The 14,779-nt window shown below is 38.5% G+C and overlaps 4 protein-coding genes across 4 annotated transcripts; 2 read left to right on the plus strand and 2 right to left on the minus strand.

The window, feature by feature from the left end:
* The first annotated feature begins 1,655 nt into the window (after positions 1-1,655).
* LOC106325783 (putative zinc transporter At3g08650) lies at positions 1,656-5,167 on the plus strand. Its single transcript, XM_013763833.1, has 6 exons — positions 1,656-1,806; positions 2,269-2,825; positions 3,459-3,743; positions 3,830-3,958; positions 4,034-4,131; positions 4,224-5,167. The coding sequence occupies exons 2-6, from the start codon at positions 2,364-2,366 to the stop codon at positions 5,038-5,040; spliced, it is 1,791 nt and encodes a 596-aa protein (XP_013619287.1). The 5' UTR covers positions 1,656-1,806; positions 2,269-2,363; the 3' UTR covers positions 5,041-5,167.
* A 3,074-nt stretch (positions 5,168-8,241) lies between these two features.
* LOC106324638 (protein RETICULATA-RELATED 3) lies at positions 8,242-9,577 on the minus strand. Its single transcript, XM_013762622.1, has one exon. It carries the CDS (start codon positions 9,464-9,466, stop codon positions 8,441-8,443), a length of 1,026 nt encoding a protein of 341 aa, XP_013618076.1. The 5' UTR covers positions 9,467-9,577; the 3' UTR covers positions 8,242-8,440.
* Positions 9,578-10,343: 766 nt separating this feature from the next.
* LOC106324825 (NADH dehydrogenase [ubiquinone] 1 alpha subcomplex subunit 1) lies at positions 10,344-11,494 on the plus strand. The gene is made up of 3 exons (XM_013762848.1): positions 10,344-10,550; positions 10,679-10,776; positions 11,267-11,494. The coding sequence occupies exons 1-2, from the start codon at positions 10,443-10,445 to the stop codon at positions 10,766-10,768; spliced, it is 198 nt and encodes a 65-aa protein (XP_013618302.1). The 5' UTR covers positions 10,344-10,442; the 3' UTR covers positions 10,769-10,776; positions 11,267-11,494.
* Positions 11,495-11,696: 202 nt separating this feature from the next.
* Positions 11,697-14,630, minus strand: LOC106324729 (glycosyltransferase-like KOBITO 1). The gene is made up of 11 exons (XM_013762735.1): positions 14,241-14,630; positions 13,800-13,949; positions 13,620-13,672; positions 13,383-13,491; positions 13,169-13,303; positions 13,042-13,086; positions 12,778-12,965; positions 12,542-12,683; positions 12,405-12,451; positions 12,227-12,314; positions 11,697-12,154 (listed from the first exon to the last, which is right to left on the minus strand). The coding sequence occupies exons 1-11, from the start codon at positions 14,628-14,630 to the stop codon at positions 11,897-11,899; spliced, it is 1,605 nt and encodes a 534-aa protein (XP_013618189.1). The 3' UTR covers positions 11,697-11,896.
* Between the last annotated feature and the right edge of the window lie 149 nt (positions 14,631-14,779).

Raw genomic sequence — 14,779 nt, forward strand, 5'->3', positions numbered from 1 at the left:
TGATGTTGCACAAGGATTCTCACAAAGACCAGTAATAGATTATGAGGAGACATACTCCCATGTGGTGGATGCAACTACTTTTAGATTTCTCATAAGTCTGGCTATATAAGAGAAAAAATTAGACTTGCAGCAAGTTGATGTAGTGACTGCATATTTATATGGTCCACTGGATAATGAAAGTACTAAAGGGTATTGAGCTGAAAGATCAACAAGTTCTCGAGAACAATATTGATAATCATCAAAGTATATGATCTGAATATCCTAGGAACCTCTGGATACAATTTCTCAAACAGTTGAATATCTCAAGAAAGAGTTTGAGATGAAACATCTTGGAAAACAAAGTTTTGTTTGGGATTACAGCTTGAGTACATTAACAATGAAATCCTTGTGCATCAAATAGTATATACAGAAAAGGGTAATCAAAAGATTTAATATGGACCAGTCTCACTCATTATCTAGTACATGGGCGTGAGATCACTTGTTTTGGACACTGGTCCATTCAGTCCAAAGGTGGACGATAAGGAAGTCCATTTAGTCCTGAGATGGACGACGCAGAAGTCTTGTTTTAGACACTGATCTGATTGGTCCATAAGAGGGACGATGAAGAAGCCTTTGATTTTGGTTTATTTTATACTAACCAGCCCAAAGAGGGGTTATTTGGTTTTGTTGATTTGTTGATTTGTTTTCAGACAGGTTATGTTTTACACATGGTGGTACACGCATATCACAGCAACATCATCTAATATTTCGTGTGTGTGTATTTGAGGTCGATGACTCAATATGTTCGATCAGATTGTGGCATGCCCGATGGTAAAGATGAACCAACTATCATGTTCGAGGACGAAGCATATTCTGCCCAAGATTTTCATCACCCACGGATTGCAGAAAATTGGATAGGTCCAAGGGACCTTCAGTAATGTAAATCAGGGGGAGTAATGTGTATTGTATTCTTTTTTCTTCACCATGGTTTTGTCTCAATTGGGTTTTTCTGGTAAAGTTTTAATGAGGTAACATTAAAGCACATTACAAGCTCTAAATGGTTATGGCATCCAAAGGGGAATGTTATGAACCAGATTGTGGATGACTCATAACCAAGAGATTATGATTTGTAATCTTTCTATTTATCTATGACAGTGTAATCTCATATATAAGGAACATCTATGTTATGAATAAATATAGACTTTTCCATTATTTTTATAACAAATTTGATATATTTTGCGGTAGTTACGAATTTTTTGTGATGATACAGAAAAAAAATCTTTGGAACTGGAAATCGATTAAGTTAAAAAAAAAACTGGAAAACGATTTTCAAAAACCATCTTGTAATATTTGCAAACGATTTGTTGTAAGTTATTAGTTGAAAAATATATTATTAAGATTCGGATATGTTGAAAATATATTTAAGATTCGGATATGTTGAGTTACTAGATGTTTAATCGCCGAGCTTATAACGACTTTCCTAATCACGATTAGCTTTTCCTAATAAGAAGCTTCGAACCTAACAAACTGGACGTTAATTTCATCCGTTTTACAGAGTTAACTGGCTATTTCCGTAAACTAACAAACTTGAGGGACCTTATTTACAATTATTTAATAATAAAATAAGATTTTATCGAAAAGTGTATAAATCAGAGGACTTGTGTCTGTTATAATTTGACTTAATTGACTCCTAAGCGTTAGGGTTCGGTTCCTTTTGTCAAACGTTTTCTCAATCATCCCCTTGACTACATCGCTAAATCCTTCTTCATTGGCTGCTCATTCCCAAAGAATCTAACATTCCCCTAGCTTTGATTTCCTCTTGTGCTGGTAAGCTCCACGAGTCCCTTTTATGTACTTTCATTGATCTGGGTTCGTCGTAGAATGTATCGATTGGGTAGTCTAGATCATGTAGGATGGTGGATCGAATTGCAGAATTTTGCAATTAAAAATCGCATTTTGTCCATTGAAAGGAGAATGAGAACGATTCTGTTACGATCGTTGCTTTGTTGTTCTGCGTTTCTTAATGATGATGTTATTTATTTATTTTACTCTAAAAAAATTGTTTTAATTCGTTTGTATTGGTTCTATGATTTTCACCAAAATACGATATTTTGATCAATCTGGTGTTTAATTAAACAGACATAATCATGTACGGTTATGTTATGTCTGTTCCTATTGATGAGTTTGAGTTCTGTTTTTTTTTTTTTTTTGTAATCTCATGCTCATTAAATTTGCTTTCCCAATTACAGTTGCTGAGTTTGATACTTTTCCTCGTGATGTGTTAAACAGGAAACAGTCATCTCCTCTTGATACAGTTTTGATTCTACAACGCCTTTGGAATTTATTCGATTTCATTTAAGTTTAAAAAACTTGCGTCAAATCAAATGATGCATCCACGCTGCAAAAAGCTTCTGCTGCTTCTGTTCTTATTCATCGCTATATTCATTGGGAACAGTGACGGAGACACTCAGGAGGAGATCTCGCATAAAGCAAGAGCTTCTCCTGATGGAAACGTGAGGAGAAACGTTATAGACGGAAGCGGTGTAGAGAAAACCTTACATGACATTGGAATGGGTGATCAGAAGAGAGGCAGTCACAGCAAAGTCTCAGTCTCAACAGTTGTATTGTTCACCTTGGCAATGGCTGCTGCCACTGGGTTAGGCGCAGTGCCCTTCTTCTTTGTTGAGCTCGATCCTCAGTGGGCTGGAATATGCAATGGCATGGCTGCTGGTGTGATGTTGGCCGCTAGCTTTGATCTTGTAAAGGAGGGGCAAGAGCATGGTTCTGGAAACTGGGTTGTTACTGGGATCCTAGCCGGTGGGTTGTTCATTTGGCTCTGCAAGCAGGTAACTTGAAAAATTGATTCTTTGGATGTCCAAAACCTGGGTACTGATTTGTGTGATACAATAATATCTCATGTGTTGACAAGATGACAGAAGCCTGTAGTCATGTAGTTTCCTCTTATATTGAACTCAGAGTTGTAGATTATTATAACTAGGCTGCTGGTTCGGTTTCTTCGGTTAGTTCGGATCAGTCGAAATCTCACCCATAAGAATTTTTGTTCGTTTTTTGGTTAGGTTTCAAAATTTAATTTTCTAACAAATTTTTGGTTTTCAGTTAAATTTTCTGTTTAAATTGAGTAAAATTCAAAAATCTTTGGTTAAGTTCGGTTAGTTTGGTTCGGATTTTGGTTAGTTCGGTTTGGAATTTTGGTTTAAGATATTTGGTAATTTTTTTAAAGAAAACGAACTAACTGATTATCGAACCGAGAACCAAATTGATTTTAATTGCCGAATTGAACCAAACTTTCTAACCAAACTGAACTGAAGATCGAACTTTTTGGTTCGGTTCGGTTAATAACCGCAGGCCTAATTATAACGTTGAGACAAATTCTTATATTTTTCTAGTTTCCTTTTACATTACTTGCCTGCCAAGCTGCATAAAATCTCAGAACTGAGAACTCACTTTACCTTTGGCAGTTTCTTGAACAATACGGCGAGGTTAGCATGCTGGATATCAAAGGCGCAGACGCAGCGAAAGTTGTTCTCGTCATAGGGATCATGACTCTTCATTCTTTCGGGGAAGGATCAGGGGTTGGTGTATCGTTCGCTGGCTCAAAGGGTTTTAGTCAAGGGCTTCTGATCACTTTGGCAATAGCAGTTCATAACATTCCAGAAGGGTTGGCTGTTAGCATGGTGCTGACGTCAAGAGGCGTCTCTCCACAAAACGCCATGCTCTGGAGTATAATCACATCTCTGCCTCAGGTTATAATACAAACAATGTTGTTTGAATCTGATTTCGTTGTCTGCATAACAGATTATTGATTTTTTGTTTTTTGTTTTGTTACCAGCCTCTCGTTGCTGTACCAGCTTTTTTATGTGCTGATGCATTTAGCAAGTTTTTGCCCTTTTGTACTGGATTTGCCGCTGGTTGTATGGTTTGGATGGTTATTGCTGAAGTGCTTCCTGATGCATTCAAGGTGAATTGCATGTGTTCATGTATGAAACGTTGATGCTTATACTAACTTGATATCTCTTCTTTGTAACCGCAACAGGAAGCGTCTCCATCTCAAGTAGCATCTGCAGCCACAATATCAGTAGCATCCATGGAAGCTTTTAGCACTCTTTTCGAGAGTTTCACACATGATTACAAGTAAAACAATGGAGTTTTAAGTTAAATGTAGTAGCCATTGCATTTGATTGGTTATTAAATCTAACAAAGGCTTTATTTTCTTTATTATGCAGCTCAGAGGATGCTTCTGGCTTCTTCGTTTCACTCCTGTTTGGTCTCGGCCCATTGCTTGGGGGAGGGTTTCTGGTTGCGTCGGCACTCACCTTCCGTCTCCAGCACGCTCTCCTCATGGGAGTAGCCTCAGGCATTGCCTTTGTCCTCGGTCTCTGGCGTCCGCTTCAGCTCCTGCTATCTGCAAAAATGGGATTCATCCCTCTGGTTAGTCTGCTCGCGGTTGGAGCCGGGCTGAGCCATTTCACTAGCTCAACCATCCTGAACGTTACTTCTCGGAAGAAGTCCCGGGCTGGCAGTTTAATCACCCCAGTAACTAATTTTCCAACGAGTATGATAACACTCCAATCATTATTAGCCTGTGGAGCGGTTGGTTTCCACGCGCTAGCCGAGGGGCTTGCACTTGGGGTTGCTGCTCCGAAGGCTTACGGGCTAGGCAGACACATGGTGCTCCCGGTTTCCTTACACGGGCTACCGAGAGGGACAGCGGTCGCAAGCTGCGTCTTCGGGGCTACAGACAGCTGGCACGCAGCACTTGCGGCGGCTGCTTTGATTGGGTTTGTGGGACCTGTGTCAGCCATAGGATCGATACTAGCCGGGATAGATTACAGTGGACTGGATCATGTGATGATGGTGGCGTGCGGTGGATTGCTGCCTAGCTTCTGGCAGGTGGTGAAGAGAGCGGTGAAGTTAGAGAGAAAGAAGGGGAGTGTGGGGATGGTGCTGGGTGTAGCGTGTGCGGTTGTGTGTCTGACTTTCACTAGACTGGTGTGCTTGCATACGCCTTATTGTAATTCTGCACCTGAGGCTGTCAGATGATTGATTCATGAAAGCAAGAGCCACCTCTTGTGAACTCTTACTTTTCTATGTTGTAAGATATATGTTTTCTTTGTGAATAAACGAACACATTAGTTTTATTTCGCAGAATGATTGAATCTATAGATATTATGAGCAACATTTTTTATTTGTCAACTAACTGTTTTTCTTTGTTGGAAAGCTATCAACTAGTAATTTTTGTCAACTTTAAATCAACATTTAAAACATTTAAAAGACGCTCAAAATCAATCGATGCTACACGCTGTTAAAACATAGGAGTTTTAGATGCCATGTTTTTAGAAGACACGCAAATCGATGACATATCTGGTACTTCCTCCGTTTCTAAAAGATCCATATTTTAGGATTTAACACTTATTAAGAAAATATATCAAATTTTAATTATCAATACATTATTTTCCGTAATCCACGAGTTTTCACTAATAGAATTTTAATAAATACAATTATGTTATTTTAAGTTTACAATATACATTTAATTTATGTATTGAAAATATGAAAAATGTATCTTTCTGAATTTTTTTTTTTCTAAAACATGGAACTTTTAGGAACAGAGGGAGTACTATATGTCTGTCTGTAATCTAAATGGCATATTTGGTACTATATTTCTGTCTGTAATCTAAATGGCATATTTGGTATATATGTCAATATTAAAAAAATATACTGTAAAATCGATGTGTTTAACTACGTAATATTCAGATATTACTAAATTATTTGTTTTCTCTCCCTAACATTGGGAATCTGGTGACCAGATAACTCAGAAGCATACATTTCAAATGTGGACGTAGTCTCTGAATATTATAGTGATTTAACTTTTTAATATGTACCAAAAATCTATTTAGGTGGAATGGGAAGTAGTATATATTAGGTGTACGAGTGTAGAGCTTGATTCACTGGTAAAGGCCCAACGAAAGCGAGTGCTGGATTATAAAGCCGTGAGAAACCTAAATCACTCGAGGGAGACGATAATAAAGATGTTCTTAAGCTATTGCAATCATGAAGCATTGGATCGCGAGTCGAGGGCCACTCAGAAGCTAGTGGACAAATACGGTGTAATTCTTTCATCCTCATTATTTTTTTTATAAGAGATATAATCTGGATTTTTGTTGGCTGATTATTTGCATCATTGATCATAGATATTCGATCTGAAAGGCTATAGTATCGAGCTCTAAGAAAACAGATGTACTAAAGATCATTTGTCCTCGCTTAGTCCTCCTGTATGCTAAGATGTGTCTTCATCGTTATAATTGGTTGCAGGTCAAACACTCTTGTTGTTTCTATTTTTTTTTATCTTTCTTACTTTCTCTCTGTTGTGCTAATGCTAGATTCTTCTTACTATCTTTTAGGGTACAAATTTTAAGCTCAAATGCGTAAGAAAATACATACACTGGGTTATGCTGCTGCCTCGTATTTTTTTCCTATAGGATGCCCACTTTTCAACCTTTGAATCGCTGACTCCAAAGTATCGTAATGGTAAATCTCCTTCACCTTGTAGAGTTCTTCTCCACCATTAAACTCTTCCGAGATTCTACAGCATAACCAATAATGATGACATGAAGCCACAAAATTGAGAAGGTGATTGATTATCACAGATTAGTAAAACAAATTATGTCCACAATTTATAAGCAGAGTCAAGCTCCACATGGAATCAGACAATTTAGAACCGGATTTTTTTGTCTACATAATTTAAACGTGTGTCTCACATTTTTTTAGCTTATTTTTAAGAACTAAAACCGAAACAGAGTAATACATCATCTAACATGTACTGCATTGTACAAATTTTGTTTTTTTTATAAAGAAATTATCATAAACAATAGAATTGGGCATAATATTCAAATCCAAATAACTTAATTGAACTCGATCCAAAAGTAATTACCGAACCTAAACCCAAATAAATTAAATACTCGAATGGATCCTAAAATTTAATATCTAAAATATCTACTTATTATCTATCCAAATATCAAAATCGATTTTGATAAGTTTTCTTGTTAATCTTAAGTATAATTTTATAATATTCAAATTTATATATTATATATTATTTTATTTTCTAAATTTATTTTGGATTTTTATATTTACTACATAATTTAATGGATACCTAACCCAAACTGAAATATATATAAATATATGAATAAGATTTAAATCTCTAACTCCAAAATTCCAAAACTCGAATAAGTCTGAATCAAACTTGAACCTGTACACAATTAAAATATATAAGATTATGTGTTTAATTTATTTCCTAATATATAGATTATGTGTTTACTTTACTTCCTGATAATAATAATAAAATGTTTATTTGGGTTAATATATGAAACCAAGATGTTTATTATTTAATTTAATAGTATTATATATATTATTCTAAATTTTACTTTTGTATATAAGTTAAAGTTAAATTAATATGTAATATTATTTACTAATGATGACATATTTATTTCTATTTTTTTAAATTGTGTATTATATTTTTTAAAATGTATAGTAATTTATTAGATTACATTCTTTGAAAAACTTGTAAATGATATATTCGTAAAAGAGATTTAAATATTTAGTTGAATAATTAAGTTGTTAGATAACATATTAAGATGCATCGTTAATATAAATGTTTGAAAATAATAATATAACATGGAAGATTAGGTCCAAATGGTCAAAGACCTTTTATTGAATTTATTTTCTTGGTAATGCTGATAAAGAAAAACAACAAACAATGAAATCCAAATATTAGGATGAACCTAAAGAGGGATTAGTCTTCATAAATCTTGCAGCAGCAGGAGCAGCAGCGTTGATTGGGTTTTTGGGACCTATATCAGCCATAGGATCCATACTAGCCGGGATTGATTACGGTGGACTGGACCACATGATGATGGTGGCGTGCGGTGGACTACTGCCCAGCTTCTGGAAGGTGATTAAGAGAGCGGTGAAGTTAGAGAGAAAGAAAGGCAGTGTCGGGATGGTGATGGGAGTAGCGTGTGCGGTTGTGTGTCTGACTTTCACTAGACTGGTTTGCTTGCACACGACTTGCTGCAATTCTGCAGCAGAAGCTGTTAGATGACTTGATTCTTGAAAGCAGGAGCCACCTCTTGTGAATAAGCTCATTAGTTTTAGCACTCGCAGGATGAACCATTAATGTGTGTAATTAAAACCATTGGATCATGAAAAACCTTTTATTGAATTTATTTTCTTGGTAATGTAGATAACGAAAACAACAAACAATGAAAATCCAAATATTAGGATGAAACCTAAGGAGGGACTAGTCTTATTTATTCATTCATAAACATAACAGAACTCTAAAAGTCTTAAAGCTTTTGTAAGAAAAGGAAAGATCACTGAAGAAGAAGGAAGCCTCTCTTTTGTCCCTATGAACAAGTGAAAACAAAGAGGAAGCGCTCACAAAGATTCAAACATCCTTCACCTTCACATGAACCTCCGTCTTCTCCTCCTCAACCCCAACCTCACTCTTCCCCTCCACAGACTGCGATCCAGTCATCCTCGCCAACAAAACAAAAGACATCCCTCCCACAACATTGTTCACACACCTCAACACAAACACACTCGTCTTAAACACCACAGGCGGCATCGCCTTCGCGAGCAAGAACTCAACCCCGTTCAACGTCTGGTACCTCACGTTAGCACTCACACCCATATGCGTCGCCCAGGTCAGCGAGTTCAGCACCGTCGGCGGCGGCTTGTTCGGCGTTTCGAACCCCGGATCCATCTTCTTCCTCAGCATGATCAACCCATTGGAAATAGCCGTTCCGACAAGACCCGCAGCTAATCCAACAGTCGCAAAGACCATTCCTTTATACACAAGGGTACCAAAGCGGTTCATAACCGTGAACCCGCCCTGTTCGAACATATGTCCCGAGGGGCAGTTTCTGAAGATTCCGGGTAAGCTCTGGGAGACCCCGGCGGTGGCTGATGTGGGAGCTAAGAGGTACATGAGCATGAAGTTGAGAATCGAACCCACGACGAGGGTTGAGAAGACGAAGTCGAGCTCGTTTAATCCGAAGTTGGGGCGCGACGCCATGTCGCCGAGGACGCAGGCGGTGACTCCGACGAGCTCTTCCATGAGGACCTTGAAAGGGAATTGAGGGTCTGCTGCGACTCGTGATCTCCATCCTTCGATGAACATCCCTATTGGTCCCCATGAGGAGGAAGATGATCCTTCTTCTTCTGCTCCTCCGCCGCCGCCTCCACCACCTGAGGGTGGATTACCGAAGTTACCACCACCACCGCCACCGCCGCCTCCGGCGCATGGGATCGGGAGGTTTGGAGAGGAGAAGTTGGTGTGGAGTGAGCAGACTGATCCGCTTCGTGGAAACGAGACGGCGATTCTTGGATCGCGCGTGAGGCTGATCGCTCTCGGCGGAGGAAGATTCGGAGTCGATTTCGCTGACAGATGAAGACGCGCAATAGCAGTCATCTTCTCTCAAGGGAGGATCTTGAGATAATCTAATCGAAAATGGCTTTGTTCTATGATTGAAAGCACGGCGGATACTGTGTTTCGGGAACCTCACCTACATTTTAACAAAACCCTACTTGTTGTTGTATGTAATAAAACTCAATCGGCTCATTTCCCACGTGCGAGTACTAAAAGCAGCTCCCCACGTGTCATAAGACTCAACTACTTCACCTGCATACAAAACCATGTTGAGCTGACCCACCTAGTCACCACCACTTTTGTTGATTTTTCTTTTATGGGGGGATACACTTGTTTTGGACAAAAGAATTACATTTTGGGTTAGGCACTCGGGTTCGGTCTCTTCGGTTAGTTCAAAATTCGGTTAGTTCTGGTCGATCGACCAAAGTGAACCGAAAAAAGTTTGGTTTGATTCAGTTCGGTCGGGTTCGGTCTCTTCGGTTAGTTCAAAATTCGGTTAGTTCCGGTCGATCGACCAAAGTGAACCGAAAAAAGTTTGGTTTGATTCAGTTCGGTTCGGTTTTTAGTTAGTTCGGTTTCAAAAACTTGACCAAAGTCTTCGATTTTGCGTTTAGTCCAATTAAATTTTCGGTTTAAATTAAATAACATTTCAAAAAATCATTTAATTTTGGTTAAGATCGTTAATGTTTGGAGTTTTTTTTTTAAACTGAAAAAAACAATTACCGAACCATACCCACAACTGAAATACTATTTTTTTTGTTACCGAACTGAACCAAACTTTCAAACCGAACAAACCTAATTTTCAGTTTGGTTCGGCAATTTAGAAGATGACATATCGTTTCAAAAAAAAAAAAAAAAATCATAATTGGTGTATTGGGTTTTAAAAAGCCCAGAAGCCCATTTGTTTTGTCAATTGAGTCTGTTCTCAAACTCTGAAACCATTTAGTTGGTGAAGTTTGGATCTTTGATATAGAGAGGAGGAGGATCACAGAGTAAAGAGAAGAGGAAGAAGACGAAGATGTCATTGGTGTGGCTAGAAGCGGCTCTGCCTCTCGGAATCATCGGAGGGATGCTCTGCATCATGGGCAATTCTCAGTACTACATCCACAAAGCTTATCATGGCCGTGTATGCCTTTTCCCCTTCATTAGATCTCTCTATCTCTCATAGCCTTTCACGATTTGATCCGTCTGTATGCAAATTTGATTAATTCAATCAATATCTTGATTGATGATTTCGAATTTGGGATTGAGCAGCCAAAGCACATCGGGCACGATGAGTGGGATGTTGCTATGGAGAGACGCGACAAGAAAGTCGTCGAGAAAGCTGCATCTCCTTCCTCATGATCCCTCAGGTCTGTGTTGCCTTTCTCCAAGCTGTGATTTTTTTTTCTTCCGTGAATCGAATTTCGCATGAAAAATTCAGAACACTGGTTTTGTTGTTTCACAAGCGGTTAGTGTGTCTGGTTTTTTAGGCTGTCGAAGATGAAGATGCTTTAAAGCGCGTAAAGATATAGACTTTTGTGGAGATAGCTACTGTTTAAGTCATTATGGGCTATTGCTTAGCTCTTTGTCAGTTTAAAGCTTCAGGGAACTGGTTTTGTTGCTTGTCTGTGTGGAAAAGTCAAGTCCTTTAGGGGGGAAATGAATGTTATGCTTAGTTTTATGTGCTTGATAGATTATATCCTAGGCGCTTCTGCTTATCACTTTGCCTCTTGAGTTTTGTGTGTCTGAGATTGGTTAATTGATGACTTTGCTGTTCTTATCTTCTCATATAAAGCTGTAAGGGCAGATATTTGCTTTTGTTATCGGTTTAAATCTGAGTGACGTGTTGATGTGGTGTAGGGGCTTAAGGTTGTCAAAAATAAAGGATACTCCAGAAGAGAAGAAGAAGAAGAAGCCGGAGAATCTAATTTTGTTATTCCCGTTTTGATTATGTTTTCAAGATTCAGACCTTGATGACATTTGGTTGATAACTTGTTTCGATTTGCTTGTAATGCATGTTGTTAAGCTGCATTACATTTGGTTTACAACTACACTAACGTATTATGATTAATCTCGAAAAATGGCTCACCTGGAAACTTGTCAGTGTGGATAGATATCTATCTTTACCGTGTGTGGTTGCTGGTGGGTAGATAAGAATAGGGGGAGAGATTGTGAAGATACTTGAGAGTCCAATGAAGCTTGTGATGATGAATCACATGGTTTTATGAAAGCATGTCTTTGCTACAACAGAAACACTTGAATCTCAAGGACGCACTATTACCTTTTGAAGAATGCTAAAACTCAAAGTTGAATATAAAACAAATATATATTATCCACATTATAAGCAGCTCCAAATTTGGGGAAAGTATATCCAAAAAATCATACAAAGCCGTTTTTTCTTTACTCATCCTCCTAAAGCTACACAAGCACTAGCATTGCATCGAGTATTAATATCACTCAGTAAGGAGGAGGAAGCAAAGCAAAAATCAGTTAATCCTCTGTGACAAATCTAGCGTGTTCCATCCCAGGAGGTGATAAAGGAGGAACCGCTGATTCAGTTCCTAGAAGGTGTCTTGCAGAGATGCCCTGAGACTCCTTGTCCTTTAAAGGAAGGGACTCAGATTCTGTAGTTTTCGAAGAGTTGCCTTTGTGCATTGATGCTAAGAACTGTTTCTTTGAAAGATTCGATGAAGCTGATGACACAACCGAGCTGAAAACACCAGACTCCTTCAATGCTTGTATAACCACCTGCATTTTGAGACCGAAATTATATAACCTTTTTTTGAAATTTCTGTAATGAGTTGATGAGTAGTTTCTTACCATTGGTGAATAAATGCGAGTCAGTATACCCTTCCTAAGGAGTTTCATCTTCACTTCTTTGTCTCCCCACACAACATGTTCACGGTACCTAAACAGGATATGTTACTCTTGTATCAAGAAACTTCTCAATCACACAAGTGCACAAGAAAGAATGCAATTAAGCGGCTAAGACTCTTACCAGCTTATCATTTCATCTTCAGTTGCTGTTGACGCAATTATAAATGCCTAGAATGTTCATCATGAAATAGTAAGTGGAACTGAACCACAGATATTTAAAGAAATGACTTTGAGGAATTCAAGAGAAAAGATGCTTACAGATCTATCAAAATCCAACATAAAGCATCTTTTCACGTCTTCTTTTGTCGGCTTGCAACCACATCGGTCACGCCTGGATGTTAAGTCGGAGAATTTGGCATATGTGTAGTGTAAGACAGCTGCCTCCTCCAGTTTGATCTCACTGCCAAGAATAAACAGATTCATATTTACAAAAGTCTTACCATGTTCCTCAGCTAATAGTATCTACTTATGCTTGAGTATTATGATCAACATACTTGGGAGTTTTCATGTAATTATGCCATCTGTGTGCTCCATTTGGTCGGAGGTGATCTTGAACCCGAGCAACTGATTTGCCATTACCATAAGTCAAGAAGTAGTTTGGATTATTCCGTGTTGCTTCTTTGTACATTCCAAAATATGTATCCTTTGGAAGATGGTCATAGTTCTTTTTAAACATTGACACCTGCTTGCACCAAACAGCTCTTCAATTTAGTTAACTTCCTTAGGTGAAAAAAAAAGAGAAACAAGCTGAGTTATACCTCTGTGAAAGGATCCTTGATATCATCTCTTTCTACGCTGCTTTCCTAAACAGCAAAACCCAAAACAGTCATTCAAATAAGAAACTCTTAACACTCACCAAAGTAAGCAAGAAATGTTTTGACTCACATAATTTGGAAATATAACCATATCCACATTTGGAGGAACATCGAGGAGCAACCGTCTCAATGAGTACTCACGAGCACCTGCTGGGTATATCAGCTCATCTGTGTCTAGGTGAAGGATCCAATCCATACCCGCATCCTGATATTTTAGCAAGTTTAGAACAACAAAAAGAGTGTCTAAATATAACATGAGGCTCAACCACAAAGAAAATGCTTACCCTTGCCATGACAATAGCCATTTCCATGTTGAGAGATTGTTTGACAAATAACTCGTAATTGCAGGGCTTGTAAAAGAACGAAGAAAGCCACGTCTCATTCCAAATCCGGCTGATACAACAAAAACAAATTTGGTCAGTAGTAGAAGATACAACAACAATGCTACAATCCCTAGAACAGAGAAAGAGAAAACATGTACGTAATGCAGCTAAATAATATGTAGCAGATACTTGACTGACCTCTTTGCCTGCTTCTCCTCCAGCTCTTTCGTCCTGTATATCACCTTAACCCCCTGGAAGAGACATCAGACTACGTTTATGGAGAATAATTTTCCTCAACACACAATTGATACCTCTACAGGACTAAGCAGCTAGATTCATACATGATACAGATAAAGCTAGGAGATGAGTTAAACTCACAGGAATAGACTCGAGAACTTTAGATATACTGGGAGTAGCAGCTTTCCCTTCAACGAAGAGAAAAAACGTGGAGACGCCAAGAACCTTATGGTAGAACATCCACGGCAGAATCTGATCCAATCCTGCTGATGTGCTAGTCGTGATACATATCTGTAATGCCCAAATCATAAAGGTAAGAACTTTACAAACCCAAAGACAAGATCCGATTCAAATCAACAATCTCTTCGATTACAACAAGACAAGAACCCATTCTCGAAACACTCAAAAGCAGAGGACTTTAACAATTACCTTAGGCTTTAAACAATGCCCGAATCATAAAGGTAAGAACTTTACAAAACCCAAACACAGATCCGATTCAAATCAACAATCTCTTCGATTACAACAAGACAAGAACCCATTCTCGAAACACTCGAAAGCAGAGGACTTTAAACGATTTATTACCTTAGGCTTTAAGTTAGAATCAACACCGAACTTCCAATCACCGTAATAAGGAAAGGAAGGTGAAGAGCTTCGAGCTAGATTCGAGCAGTCGGATGAAGAGGACTGGTGAGCTTTCGGGGAGACGGACGAGACAGTCTCCATACCCGGAAACACCTCGTGGTTGAGATCGGAGTTACCGCCAGGGACTGAGGTCGAGGAGATGACGGAAGCGGAGGCGGGATCGGCGAGACCACCGCCTCGCCATTGGAGGATGAAGGCGAGGCAGGCGAGGGAGACTGGGAGCAGAGTCAATAGAAGGAGAAGCCTAGAGACGAAAGAGTTGCTCGAGGAGGAGGAAGATGATGATGAAGAAGAAGAAGAGATTAGTGGAGCTCTGTGCATCGATTTCATGGCGAATTTGAAATCTGATTCTGAGATCTAATCTGTAAAAAAAAATATTGAAGGTTTCTTAAATCTCAAATCATCATCTCTGTTCTTGAGAGATTTTCTTCTATTAAGTTTCTTATTACTTTCCTATGTTGTCCACGTAAGCTAAGAAC

The sequence above is a fragment of the Brassica oleracea genome, chromosome C1 (assembly GCF_000695525.1).
Source record: "Brassica oleracea var. oleracea cultivar TO1000 chromosome C1, BOL, whole genome shotgun sequence".
Taxonomy (NCBI): Eukaryota; Viridiplantae; Streptophyta; class Magnoliopsida; order Brassicales; family Brassicaceae; genus Brassica; species Brassica oleracea.